At 35.7% G+C, this 22,549-nt stretch overlaps 2 protein-coding genes across 4 annotated transcripts; both read right to left on the bottom strand.

Moving 5' to 3' along the window:
* Positions 1-573: 573 nt before the first annotated feature.
* LOC121991705 (glucose-6-phosphate isomerase, cytosolic-like) lies at positions 574-13,254 on the bottom strand. 2 transcript variants are annotated; one of them, XM_042545713.1, is made up of 24 exons: positions 13,092-13,254; positions 12,485-12,539; positions 12,322-12,398; positions 12,124-12,205; positions 12,008-12,055; positions 11,414-11,569; positions 11,244-11,340; positions 11,070-11,112; positions 9,974-10,041; positions 9,800-9,884; positions 9,655-9,703; positions 8,720-8,792; positions 8,582-8,642; positions 6,894-6,960; positions 6,757-6,813; positions 6,610-6,663; positions 6,412-6,540; positions 2,643-2,706; positions 2,469-2,542; positions 2,344-2,397; positions 2,184-2,252; positions 1,922-2,011; positions 1,657-1,764; positions 574-777 (listed from the first exon to the last, which is right to left on the bottom strand). In XM_042545713.1, exons 2-24 carry the CDS (start codon positions 12,533-12,535, stop codon positions 730-732), a joined length of 1,704 nt encoding a protein of 567 aa, XP_042401647.1. In that variant the 5' UTR covers positions 12,536-12,539; positions 13,092-13,254; the 3' UTR covers positions 574-729. The 2 variants fall into 2 exon arrangements, with proteins under 2 accessions (XP_042401647.1, XP_042401648.1); XM_042545714.1 differs by having other exon boundaries at positions 13,083-13,254.
* A 5,656-nt stretch (positions 13,255-18,910) lies between these two features.
* LOC121991706 (probable LRR receptor-like serine/threonine-protein kinase At2g16250) lies at positions 18,911-21,631 on the bottom strand. 2 transcript variants are annotated; one of them, XM_042545716.1, is made up of 3 exons: positions 19,830-21,625; positions 19,638-19,766; positions 18,911-19,552 (listed from the first exon to the last, which is right to left on the bottom strand). In XM_042545716.1, the coding sequence occupies exons 1-3, from the start codon at positions 21,527-21,529 to the stop codon at positions 19,036-19,038; spliced, it is 2,346 nt and encodes a 781-aa protein (XP_042401650.1). In that variant the 5' UTR covers positions 21,530-21,625; the 3' UTR covers positions 18,911-19,035. The 2 variants fall into 2 exon arrangements, with proteins under 2 accessions (XP_042401650.1, XP_042401649.1); XM_042545715.1 differs by having other exon boundaries at positions 19,638-21,631.
* Positions 21,632-22,549: the final 918 nt, after the last annotated feature.

A 22,549-nucleotide genomic window follows, 5' to 3' on the forward strand; every position in this document is an offset into this window, starting at 1 on the left:
AATTGATATTCTTGAATTTGTTCAAAGTGTAGATTGTTATCCAAATGTTGCAATTACTTATAAAATTTTGTTGACTATGCCTGTTATAGTAGCATCGGCTGAAAGAAATTTTTCAAAATTAAAATTATTAAAAACATATATGAGATCATAAATGTCTCAAGAAAAATTAAATGGATTGACAATTTTATGTATTGAGAAAGATATCTTGGAAATTCTTGAAACTGATAATATTATAGAAGATTTTACAAATAGAAATGCTAGAAGAAATTATTATAGATAAATTATGTATTATTAGAAATTTATTTGATATTTTATTTTATTATTTCGCCCAGGGACTGAAGTCTTAAGTCGAAGGACCGGGGCTGGCCGTGATGCTCTGCCTTGGCACCATGTGCCGTGTCGCCACCAAGTTCAAGCTGCCAAATGCAAACAGGAAGAAACAGGGAAACGGAATACTCGACATGATTAATAACTTGAGGAATCTAAAGACATTGATTCAATAATGTTATTTATTATGTATATATATATATATATATATATATATGGAATATAAAAGAAAGCCGAGATGGTTGATAACTTGAGAAAGGCATGCCAATATGTGAACATTGATATGTATGATTCGAACAGCAATCCTGGTAGATGCCATGGGTTACAACTGAAAAGTAGAGGTCGAGGAGGTTTATTTCTCTGGTGCTACTATATGAGTTGGAAACACAGTTGGATTCGACTCTACACTTTCGGCAGCACGGTGGTGTCGAAGGGGATACCAGGTTCCGCCTGCAGATAATAAAACACCAGATAAATCAAATATATAACTTCCTGAAGCAATCAACTTTGGAGATGAAGCATGGATGATATACTTTGAAGCAATTCAAGTTGATACCACAGACTGGTAAATGCTTTTCCCACTATGCTTTTACTAATTGATTATAAACATTCGAAAGGGAAAAAAAATGGCTCATGAAAGAATTCTATACTAAAAGGTTATATTCATCACTTAACATATGAAAGCACTCAATATAATTAATGAATACTTCATTTTAAAAGGGTATACATAGGAACCAAAGACATCCATAATTCCATATAACATAAACATGCTATAATAATGCTTATATTTGACTACCAATTAAAGCAATTCATACACTGCATCTTGATTGTTTATTTGGCTCAAATTAATTTGATTAAAATAGTGTCTTGGAATTAAATCCGCTGAAAATCAATTTAAGTCGCATAATCATTATGCTACTATGCATATAAGCAGTAGTCATCATGTGTATGTGCAGGCCAATCACCTATTAAGGTAAACAGCATATTGGAATAACATATGCAGCATGTAGTGTAATCCCTCACTTCATACACTCATATGATCGCCCTTTTAAAACAATGCTTCTATACCCGTTTCTTTAATTTGTTTTGAATATGAAAGTGTTCGTCAGCCGCCAACTAAGGCTATTGGCTGAATACACAAATACTGAAGTAGGAAGAGATGGATCAACTGGCAATTGCTATGGCACCTACATTGATGCTGAAGCGCAGCTTGTGATGTACATTCATTTTAAAGCACCAGCTTATACAGCAGATTAGAAATTCCAAATCATAAAAATGAATTACGTGCAGAAACATTAGTAATCATGAACCATAATCCAGAAAAATTACCTCAAGATACTTTGTCAACAAAGTGGTTGTGCTGACATTGAAACCCTGAACAGGCTCTCCTTTTGTGCGAGAAACATGCAGTTGCTTCCTAACTTGACTTGCCAGTACCTTGAGTTTTGACAGAGGAAAACCCAACCCATTTATGAAAAGAAGAATTGGAGAAAGAAAGATAAGCCAACAAATTAAGATCGTGACAAAAGTTAACTGTATTTATAACCTAGAGCACATGTACTAGTAAACAAATTCAAGAGCAAAGCAGTGATACCTTGCCTAACTCCACACCCCACTGGTCAAAGGAGTTGATCCCCCAAATGAATCCTTCAACTGCAATTCTGTGCTCATAGATTGCTAATAGCTGAGGAATCAAAAATATTAGCATCAGTCATACCTGAACATATTCTGGGAACTGGAAACTAACAAAGCAAAAAATGATGCCTATTTATAATCCTTCTAATCAATACACCATGCAATGGTAGTGAAGAGATCCTAAACTTAAACTATATGAAAAACCATTAACTTGCAACAACCTGTCCAATATTGTATGCATTTAAAGAGGGTAATAGTAGGCTTAAAGAAGGACGATTGCCAGAGAAGGTCTGCAATCAGAAATATCCATGTTAAGCACAAAAAGATCCAAAATCAAACATTTGATACACATAATCAAAGATAGTTTATTATAAATAACACCTTGTGAGGAATAAGATGGGCAGCTACATTTTCAAGAAGTAACTGCTCTGGAGTCTGAAACACTAGCATTTGTTAGCAATAAACTTGAAAATTGTAAGCCTCAAAAATCAAACAAAATTAAGTACCTTCCCATAAGCAAGAGCATCTGGCTGTGCAAAAAAGTTTGACATGAGCTCATCATGGTTACTCACTACTTCACCTGAAAGGTAAAAAACAAATACAATTTATACAAAGCATATTAATGGAATCTATAAATGCAAACAAAAGATAACACATAGTTGAGAGAGTTATTTAAATACCTTTCAGGTAAACAGGCTGCTGACTTCTGATTGCACCAATAAAGTCGCAGGGAATTACACGACCCTAAATATACGGAAGAATTTTAAAAATCAATGGTGATACACAATAAAATACTTAAGAAAAACACCCATTTTTAAATAAAGACAAGCACAAATTTCATAATCTTTCAAGGTTCTTAAAAGCTTATCAGATATGCAAGCAAACAAAGGCTCAAACGCTGGAGTATGCAAGTATTTATATGCATATGTTATCTGTAATAAGGTGATATTTGACATCAATTATATTGACAAGGATGCACAATACTTATAGCAGTATATATCTAGACAATATTGAATTGACCAATCGTATTTAACCTAGGCAATTTATAATTGGAAACTTACATAAGAACATAACCAACGGTATAATAGAAACAGAACACATAAAATTACATGTTAACCAACCCATACAATCCATGTCGAGAATATTTAACAAAATCTAAGTGATCATATATTATTCTTGTTTACTTATTTGATGGAAATTGATTTAAATAAAATCTTGGAGTTGATGTTCTTTTTTTTCATTAACACCCTCAATTATTATACTTGCAATTGAGCCCTATTCTATTTATAATTTGGTCCACTACACACCCCTCCAAGGTATTTTTTTTAAAAAAAATATATATTTAATGAATCTAGGATCTCTCAAAAATTTAGTGAGCAAATCTGTCACTTACCTGATCATCGAAACTAACAAGAACGATGAGGATCTCCTCCTAGATTGCACCATGAATGAAGTCACAATCAATGTCAATATGTTTTATCCACTCATGAAAGGCACAATATCAAGCAATGTGTATAACAGCTCAATTATCACAATATATTCCTTAGCTTAGTCATTTATTTGAGCCAAATAAACTCACATGTAGCAGGAATCATTGATGTACTCTCCTTCTACACTCAACCTCATCACAACAGTTACTTTTTGCTCTTTCAAGATACAAGGTTACATGTAAGGGTATCATTATAGCTTATCAGCCTCTCAGATTAGACAATCTCTAAAATAGTTTTAGAAATGGTATGTGAAGCCAAAGAAAAGAAGAAGGCAGAATAGAAAGGTGATAGAGAAACATTGAAGATAAGCTCAGAAACAGGATATTATGTTGCGCACTTATGGGGACCTTTCCAAAAAGCAATTGGGAGGTGCAAATCAAAAAGTGGGATACAACTAGTAATGACATTACAAGAGAGTAGAGTTTCAAGTAGTAGCTGTAACATGCTCAACCTCAAGCTTATATCTATAATTCATCTGTGTTACCAACGTTAGTGCTTCTGCTGGGATCTCTATAGTGGAAGATGGTAGAGTTAGAGTGAGAACACAATTGGAATATAAACAGGAAAAACCTCTGTAGCAAACGCGGGAGTAAATAGTTGGGTATTGAAGAAATCTTCTTGAAGAATGACAGGAAAAGGAGTAGCATTGATATCCCTTTTGCATGTGAGAATAGCTAAGAATGATAGGAGATAATTTATCTCTACTAAGAGATAAAAGATGAACCAAATAAGTACTCCCAAAGACAAGGTGAAAGTAAAAAAGCATCTCTAGGAAAGAAACTTGTAAAAGAAATTTGTCTATGAAGAACTTAAGAAGGCATACGATTTATAAGGTAGCATGCAGTGAAACTTAAGAGCAAGTCTCATATAAGTAACCATATACAAGCTGTCTCAACCACTTGTTTTATTGGACTTAAAATGACATATAGATTGATAAAAGATGCCATCAATAGAAAGGAAAGATTGAAAGGCACAGAAAAGTATTTTCTTAATATTATCACTGCTCCATACACAAATTGAAGTTCTAAATTGTGTTTTGATCTTGACAGAAAAAAAAAAGATGAAGGAAAACATCAGTACATTTTTTCAGTAAGAAAAGCCAAGTGGTGTGTGAGTAATCATCAAGGGAACAAAACATCTCAAGCCAAGTTTTAAATGGACGTGATTGGGACCCTAAACATCTGAATGCATTAAGGAAAAAGGTAGCAAAGCACATTTATGGACAATGGAAGGAAATGATGGTTGACTTTGGCTATTGGAGAGACCAAGAACCACCATTTACATATTTTGTAGGCTAGATAATCTAGACAATTTTGAATTAGGAGTAGAGAAGAATCAACTACTAGAGAAGATGAGGGTGTAGCCATTGCCAATTGATATAATCCTTGAGGCTCATATTTGTATCAATCACCTTTCCTATGCTTGAATCCTGAGCAATGTAGTGGTCAAGTGAATTTGCTTGTAAATAGTAAACTAAAAGAAAACTTGTGCATATAAAATACAAAAAAAAAAATGGTAAAGATAGGAAAGAGTGACATGGCCAACACCCTTCACAGATAAGACAGATCTATCTGCTAGAATGGAATGGATAGGATGAGATGGAGGTGTAAGATCAAAGACAGAAAGTTGCTAGGAAACATATACTGAGAGGATCTTGAACCTAGAATCTGGGTAGCCGATCTAGCAGTCTGTGTTGCGAAATTAGTAGAATTATAGCCATGAACCAGTAAAGACACTGGCTTAAAGCACTCCTGGAAGTCTTCCACGTAAGGAGTTGCAGATACTTCTCAATAGATAGATTAATGGTAGAAATACCTTTCTTAGGATTTAGAAATTTGCATAGATTGATTTATTTTCTACAAATGTAGCAACAACAAGGATTTCAGAAACTTTATAGGAGAACCACCAAAGCACAGGCAAAGGGATCGTAGAACCCATGTAGGAAGCAATTTGGAAATAAACTGCAAATTCTTCAATCTGATCAGAAATCAATCTGGAAATCTGGTGTGCTGGAAACTCGAAATTTGGAAATCTAAAGAAGATTTGAAGCAGAGCCAGTGAAGTCCAGATTTAGATAGGTTCTTAGAATCTAGTACAGAACAAACAGTAAGTGAAGGTAGAAGCAAATCTCCCAAACAAAATCTCAGTAAACAATCTGGAAACAAAATCTATAGAACAAAGAAAAGTAATTTCAAATCAGTAAAAGCAATCCTAACAAAGGAATTACATAACAGGTTTTGGGGAATCTGCAAGAAGATGACACAACTAATGGAATAATGGTTAGGATTGTCGCAACAAATATCTAACAGAACAAATAGGTGTCGTTGCTATGTTAAACAGGAAAATTATTAAGGTTCTTTTTTCTGGGTAGTCCCATATAAATTACTGCTGTTGTTCTTTTTATTGAACCCCATTCTATTTAAAATTGTATCCTCAATAGTTTATGCGACCATATAAATAATGTGGCCTTGTTTTAGTAACTCAGCTGCTGAAAGAGCTGAACCCAATATTTGGAATGACATATGTAATGCAAGCCCTTGCTAAATATTCTTGATGTGTTTCTCATTTTTCTCCCAACGTCTTTTGTATACCAGATAACTTGAAAGGCATACAAATGGGTCTAGAGATGACAAAACCAATCAAGTTGACTTTGAATTGTTACTCTAAAGGAATGTATTACCAAACAACACAAAAACAACAAAAATTAGAGCATTAAAAAGGTAACATATAGTAGCAAGTTTGAATTACATTTACATAATAGGAATTTGAGCATATTCATAAAGGAGAAAAATAGAAGTTATGTTTCTGGCTGAGTTTACCATAACACAAAATTCTCCTTGACATAAAAGAAGTATTCACGAGAGGAAATTTTTTGTACAATTTTTGTTTCTAATTCTATCTCACTTATCCTAAACTAAAGTATCCACACTAGGTCAATTTTGTTCATTAAGAACATTACCTGATGAATTAGCTGATAGAAACTGTGCTGACCATTAGTTCCAGGTTCTCCAAAGTCTATTTCTCCCGTCTCAAAGGGAAGGGGAATACCATCAATTGATACACCTTTTCCATTACTCTCCATGCTAACCTGTAGGATATCATAACTACAAAAATTTGCAAAACAAGAATGCTCCAAAGTGAAAACCACATCAAATACCTGCTGAATATGTGGAGCAAACTTCTCAAGTGACTGCGAATAAGGCAATATGGCCTGGATAGAGTGATAAAGTTTTTGTTATACTACTATAATATATCACAAAAAATGCAGGGCAGATCAGCTTGTGACAAAACTAGGATTCCTTACTCTCGCAGGATATCCAAGAAATGTAGCATTCCATACACTCAACAAACCTAGAAGTACCTGGTTCAAACAACAAAAGTATTAGATTATGAGAATATCCTTTTGTATTGAGATGAACATATAAAAATTACAACTCTTACAGGTAAGTTTTTTTCAAAGGGAGTCGAGTGGAAATGTGTGTCAATGTTGGAAGCCCCATTCAAAAATCTTCAGTGGATACAGAAAAATAGGTAAGAAAACTTCTAAGATTATCATAGACAACTATTCTAAATGCCTAACACAAACAACCTGAAATGACAACATAAACAGTATTTGTTTTAGCATTGAGATTGAAGAAATGAAGTGTAAAATAGTAGAAGGATTAAATCCATAAATATATTTTATGTTCAGTGAAGAAAAACTACACTACCATTTCATAGATCAAGATGCCTTGAGAAAATAAATAAAATAAAATAAAACTTCCGCAATAACTAACCTGTAGGTTATATTCATATTCTTAAATGAATTGAATCCATAACATGTCAACCCTAACCCTATATTATGAGGCTCTTTAGCAAAGTTATGATAAAGAAAATTGTGAAGCTAGGATATCAGATGGATGCCTCGTATATCCATCCTTTGAATGGTCCCAGACTCCCAGTACCACCTCATTGATCATGCAGCCTTAGTAAACATGAGGAGCCTTTACAGTATAGGAACTAATGGAAAATGCAAAAGTGATTTTACTGCAACTTGTTTGTTAAACTTACTTGATGTGAAGTTTTCTCTCTCAATTCCAATCTTTTAAAACATTTTCTCCATTTTGTAAATTTAAAAGTCATGCAGATCATCAATTTCATGAGTAAAGAAAGAATATTGTGAGGCTTTAACATAGAACTGCAAAAGCTTTCAACTGTTATCATTTCTTCTGCAAACTAGGAACATTATAATTCTTATGGGTTTATAACGTTCTTAGTTTATTTTAATCATTTCTTGAACTGTTATCTATTCAATGTAACAAGTTTATTTTAATCATTTCTTCACTTGTACCCATAGTAAGTTCAAGGAATGCCCTTTGATTTCACTTGTTTCAGTTTGTGATTTACTTCAGGGTTTATCTGATACTTATGTTGCAACATAAGGGAGTGCAAATATACAATTTATCTGCATACTAATCACTTTTCTAGAGAATTAACTCATTTATTCTCTCAACTAAAATCTAAAGTCATATAGTAGATGCATATAATGAAAGTAGGAGCACTTGTATTTCTTAACTTATGAATAAGAGGCATTATGACCATGTAACATTTGTAAGCAGTACATACTAGAGTTCATGTTGTTAAAGGCTCATGACAGTCTCGTGAATAAGATCCCTTGTGATCATTGTAACATTTGTAAGCACCTAAGTGGTATATAGAGTTCATGTTGTCAAAGGCTCATGACAGATAAGGTTCCCTCGTTTGAGACATTTTTTTCTCCATAGGGAGGTAAGAGAAGCAAACTCAATTGTATAACAAATAAATGCTTCCATGCTTTTAAATTTCAGGTCTTAAAATACTGTCTTTTCAAGGTATTAACTATAATCAATAATTCATATTATTTTGATGGAACAAAATGTATAGTATTCCATGGGACAAAAGCAACACCAAAAATGCAAAAGGAAAGCAAGAGAATTCTTGTAACAAACGATATTTAATTTCTGGTAACAAGGCTGGTTCAATTTAAGCAATTGAGCTATGTTTAATTATTCATGTATGGTTTCCTTTTCCCTGAAGTACGTGAAAATATAATACGAATGTACTCTAGATGATCTCATTGTGTTAAGATAAATAAGCATGAGTGATCATACTTTTCAACAGTTGGAAAACCATACTGAAGAGAAAGTGGAAGCACACCAACAGCACTGCAAACTGAATCAAAATAGCCACTGTCAAAAAAATCTCCAAAGGATATAATTTTCAAAATCATGAAATATCATGATAATTACCACTGTAGCGACCACCAACCCAGTCCCAAAATGCAAAGGCATTTGCAGGATCAATGCCAAACTTCTCCACAAGCTGTGATAACAAAATAAATTACTATGAGTTTGATAATAGTGATAGTAATATTTAGCAGCTTGTCTAGAATGAATAGCACGATAAAAAAAAGATACCATATGATGGCATGGAAGAAAATGGCAATTCCAGAAAGTACTATATCCTCCAGGTTCTCTATTGTACTAATTCCCAACCTAGGTCTTTTTGCCTCAATTATTTTTTAATCAATTCAATTTTCCCGAAATACCAACTACATATGTGTGTAGAAGATCAAATACTCTCAGAACAGGGAATTATTATTGCATTCCAGAGATACTGATTTGTTATCATACAATCAAGTTTCTTATATTTTGATCCACATGGTATGTCCACCTTCCATGAAAAAGAAATATAATAAGATATTCCCAAGAATTTCGTCACATCTGAATTAAACCAAGAAAACATTGCTCATTGTTGACCGTTGTTAGTCAGATATCATATAGTTTACTTACCATTAGTTGCATGTTGGCCTTGTCTGGGTCAAAAAGATAAAGATATACATTAACACTTATGTGATGTACTTTCCAAAATATAACTTCATTTGCAAGTCTTAACAATATAAATATATAAATTAATCCCTTTCCTAAGGGTTCAAGCTTTTAGGATAAGTGGTGCCAATTGACTTTGATATAATATAGAATAGGAGATCAGGTTCAAATCCTAGGAAGGGGGAATGTTAACAATATAAATGCTTGTGCTTGCTTAGGCAATCAACTTTAACAGAAAACAAGTAAATTACATTGCAAAAGATATCACCTAATTATTAAATCAGATAAAGAAGGAAATAAGCGTCATGGAATATAGAAGAGTATAGAACTACTAAATACTTTAACATGAATGTTACCACAAGATTTGTACTGACTGCCACCATATGCTTTGCAACTGCTTGTGGACTGCAATAAATGAACAAGATATGTAAATATATACGTAGAAGAACCAAAACCAAACAACGAACTTTATTAAATAAACCATTCTTAGGATGATCTAACCCAAGAGCAGAGGAGATCCATTCTCTCATTGTTCTAGCATTCAACATAGTTTCAGCAGTGGTAAAAGTCTTTGAAACCACCACAACTGCATTCAGAAAAAGAAAAATGAGTTAAAAATATGCAATAGGATAGCACTGAAGGAGTTTTTCAAGTAGATAATATTTTTGCAATTACCTAAAGTAGTTTCAGGATTCAATCCTTTGATATTTCGAGCCACATCAACTGGATCAACATTAGCAAGACTACATGAAATTGTATCAAATATCAGTTACAATAGGCCATATTATTTTCTTTTTCTTGCATAGTTACAGCATCACATTCTAAATCCTGAATAGTAGTAGAAATTTTCAAGAAAAAAATTATATTATATAGGTTTTATCTAAATTGTATGTGTATGAAAACTTTTTGAATAACATGTTAATTGGCATAAAATTTATATTGAAGTTCACCATGTTACTGATGCAATAGGTAAGGCTACCTTGATCGTAAGACTATCTCAATCTATAACTATTATTCCAGGACCTTAAAATTTCGTAGCCATATGCAGGCAACATTCACATTGAAGAATCAAACAAATATTTCATAAAGGTGATTGAGAGTGGTTTGCTACAAACAATAATGTCATTTCTAGCACCTGGAGATCAAATAATCCCAAAAGTCCACTTATGCCTACAACATACTACGTATACTGAATGGTATATTTTCAGTTACTTATATCAAGCCACTTTACCGCCTCATATATCCATGGCATATTAAGATTTTGCATAACACACACTGTTGATAAACATTTTTATTTGGATTAATTTTCATGTATGACCAACCTTAAAGTGATTTAGATCTTACAAACTAAAATTGTCAGAAAAATGAATCATTGATATAATTACATACTGAGTCAATGAATTATAATTATAGGCTGCTACAAAGATTCAAACTAACAAAATTGAGGAAAATGAAGCACAATTTGCAAAGTTAGACAATCTTATAGTTATGTAAAAAAAATTTAAAAACATATTTTGTTGTCCTAGAAGATGTACCCTTAAGTCTAGAAAAGTGACTTAAATATATCAATTGGGCGTGGATGATTGTCAGAGTTGCAAGTCAAGATAATCACTATATTACTACTTGTTGATTACGATGACATGCCAATACTCATAGCATGTGCTAATAGTTGAGTAAAAATTAAATAGAACAAATGACAGAATAAGTAGCTCCATCTATCAATGTTATTATGTTTCTTTTCTTGAAATGATCACTTATTTCATGTACTTACAATTGTAGTTGTCGTCCTTTAGCACATTCTGCAGCCTCTGGGTCTGAAAGAATTCAATGATAGGATGACTTAGATTTTTCATTTACATTCAGTTTGGCCATATAAAACATAGCATTGATTTCAAATGCAGGAGAATTTGAATGGGTCAAAAAAACATAGAGACTGATTATTCACCTGTCTGCAGAGCGGTATGCACAAATAAAGGGCCTAAGAAACTGCCACCAATACCAATAGCTACAACATCTTTTAAAGCCTTCCCTGTTGCGCCAACCTAAGTCATGTACTAAATTAAAATGAGCAACTTGACAATGAAACCTAGCAACTTAGACATCTTCTCTTCTTACCCAAGAGCCATTCCGCACCCTTTCAGAGAAATCTTTAATCTTGTCTAAAACATTCCAAACATCTGGTACAACATTTTTGCCATCACTGTAAAAAATTTTATCTCTCGGAGCTCGTAGAGCAATATGCAGAACAGACCTATTCTCAGTACTGTTTATCTGAGAATTTAAAAAGAAATTCATCCATAAGTATCCACAATCCTATCAAGCCTGACTAACAAAAACACAATCCTATCAAGCCTGACTAACAAAAACAATCTAACTCCTATGCAAATGGAAAAGTGAACATTAAACCCATAACAACTGCAACAGTGAATATATCTCTGGATAATGAAGAGTAATCAAGAACCTCTTATTAAGTGGAATACCTAGAGGAAAAATAAAATAACAGACAAACACACAAACTATCATATATTACATTCTGAATCACGGGGTAAACTCACATGATAACCATATCTACCATCTTTGTCTTCTGCAGTAATCAAGATGGCACAATAACACCAGCAAAAGTTCCCTCTTAGGAACAAAAATGCAATGAAGAATAGCATAAAATACAAGCGGAGTCACTATTATATTGTATCCATGAAATTTACTTACATGCTCTCCATTGTACATCCTATCAATTTTTTGCCTCAGTTGTGCTGCCTGTAATATTCAAATAAGCAATAAGGAAAATGTTCTAACAATAAGAATAAGGCTCGAAAACAACCCACCTCTGCTAGTTTAAAAAGTTTATCAATGGTGTCAAGGCGTGCACGTTGCCGTGAATAGTCCAAAATTATCCCATCATTCTCTCTGTTAGGGAGATTGAGAAGCATACCAAGAAAATTCAAAGTGAATTAAAAGGAATGATTTAACGTGCATTAGTCTTTTCCCAAAATGGAAAATAACAAAACTAAGAAGTATCATACACCATCATTGATTGGCTTCGTTCGACATCATTCAGAAGATCACGCAAGTGTGTCTTGTTAATTTCATTGACATGTTCCTGCAGGATGACGAATCACCAAATGTGAGGCATATGAAGAACAAACGCTTTATGAAAATAATCCAGATGGTAAAGGAATATAAAACCTTCAAGTCCTTCCATGGTTCAGTGTCGGAAATAAGAGATGCTGATGCCATCAGTCTGAAATAATGAATTAGTTATCCCATTGGCCATTGGCAACACATGTGGTAACCAAACTAAAAATTCTTGGAGGAATTGCATACACCACTATCAATTATTGTATCATTTTTCTGAATTCTAAAGAAGGATATCTAATTTGTTAAATACAAGAACTCGAAATTCAAAAAAAGATGTTAAACATTATAATGAAAAATAATCACGTCCTATGCTGGTTCGATGAGCATTGTATTCAACAATTTCTTAAATAATTCTCACACTTCTTTCCTACTGTTTCATTATTATACAATGAAGATGCAAAAAAAAAAAAAAAATTCTAGTTAATAGATCTTTAGGGGAAAAGGTACAGCTACAATTTGGAACAAAAAAAAGTAGATCATCGTCGAAGAGAAAACGGAGTAGAGGCCAAATGGTGCCGAAAAGAAAGCCAAATCAACGGAAAACGAATAAAAGAGTTAAACTTTTTCAGATCTGAACAATAGCATGCTTGAATAGTTGAAATTGAGCTTGACCGACAGCGGATCAAAATAAAACACAACGAGAAACCTGATTTACCAACGAGTGGAGGAGGAAGGCGAAGCGAGGTCGGCTCTTCGGCGTCGGGAAAAAACACAGGAGGCAAAGGAATCGCTCTTTCTTCGCCGTTGGAACTCGGATATATATTATCTCATCCGGATGGCTCCGGCACTGTCACCCTTCGCTAGAACCGAGTAAATTTCACTTAGCACCTTATAAGTATCTTTTTATAAAGTCTACCACTAGACGTCGCTAAAGAGCTTCATTTTTTTTATTTTATTCCAAAAGACCTTTTTCACACAGATCTTCGAAAAATAACTTTCAGCCACTCCTCTCGTCACTTCCAATCATTTTAATTAAAATTTAATTAATCTATAATATATTTTTTAAAGAATTATATATTTATTTTTTATATTTAAATTTTCAAAAAGAGACTATTGGTCACATTGAAAATCATTAAAGAGGCCACCTTTTTATATTTTTCAAAAATAAAAAAGTGCCGTTTGATAGTTTTAAAACTAAGGCAGCATTTTTAGGTAAATTTGTAATGAATCCTCATTTCATTTCATATTGTAGTCAAAATTAATTAGGTTTATACTAGAAGTTCTTCATAGTTCATCCCTAAATTATATAAAGGAAGAAGGTAAATCACAAAAATGATTAAAGTTTAAAATAAAAAATATTGATATTACATATAAAATTTTTAATCTAACTGTCCTTTTTTATATTCAATTATTCAAAAATATTTAGAAGTCTGTTAAAATATGAAATAAATAATAAATGTTCTTAAAAAATGTAAGCATTAATAGATTAGTAAATCCAAAGATGCTTCACATAAATATATTAAAAATTATTTAATATATTTATCAAATAATGAAAGCATTAATAGATTATCAAATAATGTGTTACAAAAGTAAGAAACAAAAACTTTTTAATTTTAATTTACTTTTTATTGTTGGAGCGTAACTTTTTTTTATATTCATTATAAAATATCAAAAAAAATTGAAAAATTATATTTATATTGGTTGGAGTGAGAGGTTTGATGATCGAACCATTTGACTTATTCAGAAGTTTTATCAATCCAATTAATTAAATTAAAATTAATACAATTTTAAAAAAGAAAATCCTATTGGTATTTTTAATGTATTTATTCAGAAGATATGGATATGTTTAATAATTGACTTTATTTTGGATGATTTCATCGTTTTTTATAAAGTTTATCTCTTCTATTAGTTTATAAACAAGGCAACTTGACAAAAATAATTTTTTATTTTTTAAAAAAAATTGCTGTGAAACTTTTAAATTCTGTCATTTTAATTTGGAAATTTTACTAAAGGTTAACTTTTAAATTTTCTTAAAAGGATACCATATTTTCATATTTCAATTTTTTCAAAATACCCTTTTATTAATATATATATATATATATATATATATAAAAGTTTTGATATTCCTAAGGAAAAATCTCAAGAAAAACTCTTAGGCTCCGTTTGATATGCATGATAAGATAGGATTAAAGGTAAGATAAATAATTCTTCTTGAGGCCAAGGGATTATGAATCCTACCCCTAATTATCCATAATCCTACCCCTAATCAACTCTACCAAACGCTTGATTAAAATTTTTTTGAAAATATAATCTTATCCTATCATGCATATCAAACGGAGCCTTAAGGATAAACACATAAATGATGGGACCCACAAAAAGTGAAATTGTGGGTCCCATCATTTATGTATCTATCTTTAAGAGTTTTCTTTAAGAATATCATTCTCTCTCTATATATAAATGCTCTATAGGGGCCTCATTGCCAGGTCACTGGCGCCCATCCGAGCATGTGCGGCCGCTAGGCTAGACTGTGTGCGATCGCTAGGTCATCTAGTCGTGCAACATATTCGAGTAGCCTCCTGACCGTGTGCCTACTCGACGGCCTAGTCGCTAGCCAAGCGGCCTCATGGTCGCCCGTGGAGGGCACACAACCTCGTGGCGGTGAGACGTCCTGCTGCTTGGCTAGGTAGAACGATTTTTGTCACGTAGACGGCAGAATCGAGTTATTTTTCATATTTTTAAAATTTTTTAATAAGAAAAGTATTTAGCTAAATATGAGTTAGTGGACGGTCCAGTCTATCAATCATCAAGTAAATTTAAGTGCATGTGTGGTTCCTCACTCAGCCGTAGAGGTGTCTCACCTCATAACAATACATCTTCTATTATTCCTCTCTTTCTTAGTGGTGGCCGCCCCTCTCTTCCTCTTCCTCTCCTATTCTTCTTCCTTGTGTGGCCGGCAGCATCTTCATCTCAAGGAGCTTGGTGGTGGCCAGATTTTGTTAGTGGTCGAAAGTTCTTCATCTCTTGAAGATAGGTGGTGGCCGAAACTTTCTTGGAGAAGAAAGAAGCTTGGGTGGATTTTCGTCTCGGTAGATCGTCACCCACACAACGTCCGAGATAAGAAGAGGAATACGACAAAAGATCGTGAGGTCTATAAGCTACAAAAGGTATAACTAGTTATTAGTTTCCACATCATAACTAGTTCATCTTTTTATTTAGATCTTGAAATACCAAACACAAGAGGCTAACGTTTCTAGGTTTCAGATTTATGATTCGAATTTGTATTTCTTTTGTTTTTCAATCTTGTGATTCGATTGTTCTTATTGGTTAAACCTAGGGTTACTATAAAGAGATTAAATATTGAATTTCGTTGAAAGACTTTGTTTAGGAAGTGGTGGATGCTCCCATAACCAAGAAGACCTAGTACCTCGCCATGTTTAACCTGGAAGCCGATCTCTGAAATAAATATTTAATCAAATTTGTAACATAGGTGGATTTGGATTAATAATGTTAAGCATCATTTGCAATCCAAGTCTAAACCTCTAAGAACAGATAAGTTGAATTTGAAATCAATAATGTTAAGTTCTGTTTGTGATTCCAAATTTAATTTCTAAAGAACACAATAGGTTGTTAGGAATGGTTCATGACTTGTACAAAATTTTTGTATAGGGGAACCGGTACGATATTCAGAGTAGCAACCAACAGCGAGGGGACAGGATGACAGATGGCATGACGACAGAGCACGCGAGAGGACAACAGTTGACACGACGACACTGCACGCGAGGGGACAGGAGAGGATAGGAGTGAACACGACGGGACAGGCGCAGTTGACATAATAACACTGCCCCATTTTTTTTTTAATAATTTTTAACAAAATAAGTTGGAGTTTCTCTTTCCTTACAACCATTTACTCTCCTCGTATAAGTAAAAAAAATCTCCAAAATCTCCTGAACCCTCGCGTGCTCTGCCGTCATGTCATCGCTCGATGAGGGTGATGGGGTTTTCTCGACTTGGGCTTTATTTTGATACCAAAATTGCAAAGAAATCATCTACTCCAAACTCAACCCATCGCCCTCATCGAGCGTCTCTACCATGCGCGTCGTCTCATTTGTTGTTGTGGACCATGTGCAACCTAGGTTCGTGTCTTTTACTAAGTTTGGGGTTGATTTCCGCCTTTAGTAGTGAAATTCCAAACCTATTTTACAAGGTGAGAAAAACCTAAGCTTGTTATTTGATTTTGGTTTGAAACTTATGAGTTGTGGCTGATGATGATTAGTTTAGCGATGTCGTGCTTCGAAAGTTGTCCATTTCAACTCAAACCAAGTATAATGTCAAATTTTTGTTCCAAGTTAAATCTTATTTTTAGAGGGTGTTTGGCTGAGCTTATAAGCTCTCTAAAACAGCTTATAAGTTGTTTTGGAACTTATAAGCTCTTCAAATTTGTTTGGTAAAATTTTTTTTAAACAACTTATAAATTGTCAAAATAGACTGTTTTGGAGCTTATAAGCTGTTTTTAAAAAAGTATGGAAGACCCTACTTTTTTAAAAAAGATCTTATTTTAATAATTTGTTCTCTAAAATATCCTTATATAATTTCATAAATCCTTATCTTATCCTCCATAAATATTTATAAGCCTAATATCTTTTTATCTCCGCCGACTTCTCTTCCAGTGTCGTGTCATCTTCTCCGCCAATGACTCTTTCCAATTTTCTCTCCCCCGGTGTAGAAATTCGCCCAAAACTCTTTATTAATAAAAATCCCAAAACCTCTATTAATAGTATTATACCCTTTTTGGTAATTTTATTAATAAAAAGATCTTATAATATCAAACACATCAATATCTTTAACTTGATTGTAATAAGTTCACCTAAACACTTTAACAACTTGTTTTTAAAATAAGACCTAACAACTTATAAGCTCCTAAAACAACTTATAAGCTGTACGAACTTATAAGCTTTTTTTAAAAAAGTTTAGCCAAATACTCTCTTAGCCGTTTTGGAATTTGGATTGTGAAAATCGATTTTTGATGATATTTGAAATTTTAGATTATTTATTCGGATGATTTTTGCATGTTTTAGTATTGAATAATTTGATTTCGAAGTGTTGATGCACAAATATAATATTTAAAATTTTAATATATGATCTTTTGAAATGAAAAGTCGAGAAATTTTAGAGGATTTAGAAAAGTTAATGGTTTAAATTCTAGTTTAGCATTGTTAAAGCGAATAGGACATTTTATAATAAATAACTATTTAATGTCTATAATAAGTGATTGTTTGAGAGCTTGATTAGTGACTTTGCAAATGAAAATATAAGAAGATGAGAGGAATATAATGATTTTTATTATTATAAATATGAGTTTATGTGTTTGATTAATGAAATTATTTTATAGTATTGATTTTATTATTTTTTATATAAATATAAAGGATATTTTTTTACACTGGATCTTTCAAAGTATAGGGTTGACCTTAGTCAACCATCTATTAAAAAAAATATTCATTAATTCACCTAAGGGTATCCATAGTAGTAAAGAGCTTCATATTTTCAATTTACTTATTTTTATTTATATTTTCACTTATATTTATTTTTAATTTTATTTATTATATAATATTAATTAATATTTATAATTATATTAGTATTTTAAATTCTATACATTTATTTATGTAAAAAATAATTCAATAAAAATAAATAAAGATTTAACAAAAGAAATATAAAAAACAAAAATAATAGGGTTGGGGAGCCTTGCACGCTTAAGAGGAAGAGCATAAATCTTTTCCGATTTCAAAATCTTGAGACAGATTTATAAAAAGCCTTATAAACTCCATCCATATAGTATATAGTACCGCTTCGTTTGTTCCCTTCGGATGAATCTAGTGACTATCACATAAGGTGTTATCACCAATGAGATATAGGGTTCGAATCTCGACAAAGCCGAGGTAAATGTCTCCCTTATATGCTAGTCACTATTCCAAAGACTAGTAGCCGTCCGTGATTTACCTCCTCCGTATTGACCCTGGGACCTCCCTTTGGTATATATTATAGGATATGATTGGGTTAATTAGGACAGGATTAAAAGTAGGATAAATAATTTCTCTTGAGACTAAAATAGACAAGATTAAAAGTAAGATAAATAATTTTTCTTTAGACTAAAGTATTATGAATTTTACTTTTAATCATCTATAATCTTACTCACAATTAATTTTATCAAACGCTTGATTAAATTTTTTTTAAAAATATAATTCTATCTTATCGTACATATCAAATGAAGCTTACAATTTATAATAAAGATTATAACATTAACATCGTATCACAAACCTCCGGGCTTTTATACCATTGTCCTATTGGGGAAAAAATATGCTCCAAGAAATTTTAAAAGTCGGGGGCAAAATGATCCTTTTAATTTTTATTATTTTTGTTTTTCATTTTATAATAATTTTTTATCAAACAAATTATCCACCTCCTTGTTACCGCCGAGGATGAGAGAGAGGGAGGTGACGATGGGAGAGATAGAGAGAGGGGCACTGTGCAGGCAGCATCGAATCGAATCAATGGTTACAGACATTCAATGTACAAAAATAGACACTAACTATGTCTTCACGGCAATAATCCCCAATGACAACGAAGTTGACCTTACCATCGGCGCAAGGAATTCAAATTCCTTTTCACACGATGTCCGTATCCGCTTCGTTACTCACAGGAGACCTGGATTTCAGCCCCTCTTCCCCCACCGGCCCGAGGGAGGCGACGCTGGAGACGCTGTGCAGCCACCCGCCGATCAACGCGCTCTGCCACGAGCCCCGGGAAGAAGAAAAGCTCGGCTGGTTCACTTCCCTTACCACCTTCAACGGGCTCTCCAGCGCCTTCAGCACGTGCCTCGCCAGCGGTCGCTTGGCTGGCCGCGGGTCCAGGCACGCCTTCGCCACCACCGCCACCGCCCACACCTCCTCCATGTGGTCGTCGTCCACCACCAGCCGCGGGTCCACGATCTTCGCCACCATCTCCTTCTCCATGATGCCGATGCACGCCGCCGTCTGCTTCAGCCACTTGTTCGTGGCGGCGCTGTCGGAGCCGCTGATCCCCGGCTTTCCGGTGATGATCTCGAGAAGCACCTTCCCCATGCAGTATATGTCGAAGGCGCACGTCGCGGTGGAAGAGCCCGACACCCCTCGATTGGAACTCCTGCAGCAGACGCAAGTTTCAATCTTGTCGTCGAATTCAATTTAATCGCCGAGTTTTAGGATCGATCGTTGGGAAATATAATTACTGCGACGGTCTCAGGATTCTGGCGAGCACGTTCTGGCGGACGTCGAATTGCTGCGCGCAAACTTCGCCGAGACTCCCCAACCGGACCTCGTACTTATCATCGAGAAGGATGCTGCTCGCTTCGATATCCCTGCGAGCAGAGCAAAATAAATCATCGGAATGATTGAATAAAGGATCGTTATCGATTTCAGACCTATGGACCAGTGGAGGATTGCTGTCGTGATGCAGAAAACAGAGTCCCTCTGCGACGCCGATCGCAATCTTGAGCCTCTTTATCCAATCTAGTGTCCGCGAATCGTCGCCGTCGACCTCGGATTTCCTGTACAGAGCAGCGGTGAGATCGCCGTTCTTCATGTACTCGTAGACGAGAAGCTTCACGTTTTCCTTCTCCGAGCAGCTGCCGAGGAACGGAACCAATCGGGCGGCGCCGGAAACAGAGTCGAGCAAGTTCAGTTCGGCCAAATAGGATTCTCCTCGCGCGAATTGCAGGTCGATTCTCTTCACCACAATTTCTTTTCCGTCTTCCAGCACGCCGCGGTAAAGGTCGCCGGAGTGCCCGTTCTTGATGAGCTTAGCTGCGCTGAAACCCGACGTGGCCTTTAGTAACTGGTCGTAGCTGAAACCGTCGCCGGGAGTTGCAGAAGAAGATGATGGCGGTTCTGCTACTCCGGAAGGCGGAGGGAGGCTGCCGCTGCCGGCGGTAGCGTTCAAACGAGCTCTGCGTCTACTGACGCAGAGCATAAAAATGAGAAAGACAACGGTGACAGCCAGACTACAAAATATAGCAGCCACCAATGAATACCACCGATTCCATGTCCTTTTGCTGCCGGAAGCAGTCAGTGAATCGACGGCGAAGCCTCTTTCCGTGTAGAAGCTATTGCACTCAGTCGGCGGCCTCTGTTTCTGTGCAAAAGTAAAACAATTCCACGAAGCATTGAGATGGCCGGCGAATTCTCTCCCTTCGAAATAATTGCTGGAGAGATCCACCTCGCTGAATCTTCGGACAAGTATCCCTTGGAATTCAGCAGGAATCGATCCGTAGAATAGATTGTGAGACAGGTTAAAGACGCCGCCTTGGCCATTAGTGTTGCCGCTGCCGACCTCATCGTCGACTGGAAGTTTGCCGGTGAGATTGTTGTTAGAGACATCGAGGAGTACCAACTTAGTCAGATTCAAAATAGATTTAGGGAGATCCGATGAGAAGTCGTTGTGGTCCAATTTGATGGAACGCAGCTCCGAGAGCCCCGAGAAGAGGTCCTCTGGCACACCGTCGGAGAGTGAGTTGAAGCTGAGATCGAGGGAGACGAGGGAGGAGAGGCCGCCGAGCTCCGCTGAGACTGTACCGGAAAGTCTGTTGTTGGATAAGTTCAGCGTTTGGAGTTTCTGGAGCTTGCTGAGCCCCGGCGGGATCGTCCCGTCGAGGGAGTTGCCGGAGAGGTCTAGGACGGTGAGCTGGCTGAGCCGGGAAAGGCCCTCTGGGATGCTGCCGTAGGCTCCGGTCCGGGCGAGGGAGAGGAAGGTGAGGGAATTGGAGTCGCCGAGGGCAGCAGGGATGGGACCGGTGAGCGGGAAGCCGGAGGCGTCGAAGGAGGTGAGGTTACTGAGTCCGTTGAAGTCGTAGTCGACGGCCGCTCCTGACCGGTCGCGGTGACTTCGACGAACAGAGGTCAGATTGATAGAAACAGTGCCGTCGGAGCTGCAGTTGAGGCCGGTCCAGCAGGAGCAGGGGTCGCACCTATCTGGCCAGTCGGCGACGGCGAGAGATTTGCGGAGGCGTAAGAGGGCGTCAAGCTCAGCGTCATGCTTGGAGCGGGGGACGGCTGAGGAGCCGGCATGGAAGAAGAGAGGGGAGCAACAGAGGAAGGAGAAGAGGAGGCGCGCCGGAGAATCCATGAACGGGAATGACCCGGAACAGGGGAGTCGTCAGTGGAGTGGCAGGGTTGTTTACATGGAGGGATATAAGGAATGGCGCGTGGAAAGTCGTGGACGGTTTGAGAGGGAAAGGTTGGACGGTAGTGTTTACTGAGTCAAAGGGAAGGGTGAAGGCACCAATTTCTATCCGACATTGTATTTCCGAAGTTACAGGAGTGTAATAAACGAGCCTGCCGAACTTGACTGTATTTAATTTTTCTTTTAATCGAATTTATTCAAAATTAATTTTTTAAAACCTTATCGATAAACTTAGTTAGAAAATCAGGTAATTTTTTTTAATCGGTTCTGAAATAATGATTTTCAAACGGATAATGATTTTTTATGTAAAAACTGATACTTTGAGAATTGAATATGATATCGATACGGTCATAAAGGTTGACCCTAAAAATAAGGAGGATCGACGAGTGTGTCGATCAAACGTGAATGTTCGATCGGGCCTCCCACTCATGTGGACGATCTGTCTCAACCTAGGATGGGCAGATAATCTTCATTGATTAAGTATTCCTAAACCTGACCAACTACATTAGTCGATCAGGGAGGTCGGTCGATCGGACATGTTGTGTCTTTACGGTTAAGGAAGAGGCCGAGTGAAAACTAAGTTGTAGACGACACGTCCCATAAGGTCGAGCTGGCGGCCTCCCTAAGTAATGGCCAGTCAGCCTAACGCGGGTCCCATGTACTTGTCACATCGTTCTTTTTTAGAAATTTGTGCCGTAAAGGATAGAAAATATCATGTAGTTAAATCGTGCTTTAAAAGCTTCCTGTCTGTCAAATCACAGAGATTTGCATGCTCATTTAAGAAAATATATCATAGATACTTTTTGGGCTATCATTTCTTAGGAACACTTTGGAAAACGTGCAAATGCTTTGAAATGCATGCGTAAACACAATAGTAACACTATAAAAGGGGGTCTCCATTTACAAGTGAAAGTATGCGATGCTACAATTTTTTACACGTACTTTGCTACAGTTTATTCACTA

This window comes from Zingiber officinale, chromosome 6B (genome assembly GCF_018446385.1).
Source record: "Zingiber officinale cultivar Zhangliang chromosome 6B, Zo_v1.1, whole genome shotgun sequence".
Lineage (NCBI taxonomy): Eukaryota > Viridiplantae > Streptophyta > Magnoliopsida > Zingiberales > Zingiberaceae > Zingiber > Zingiber officinale.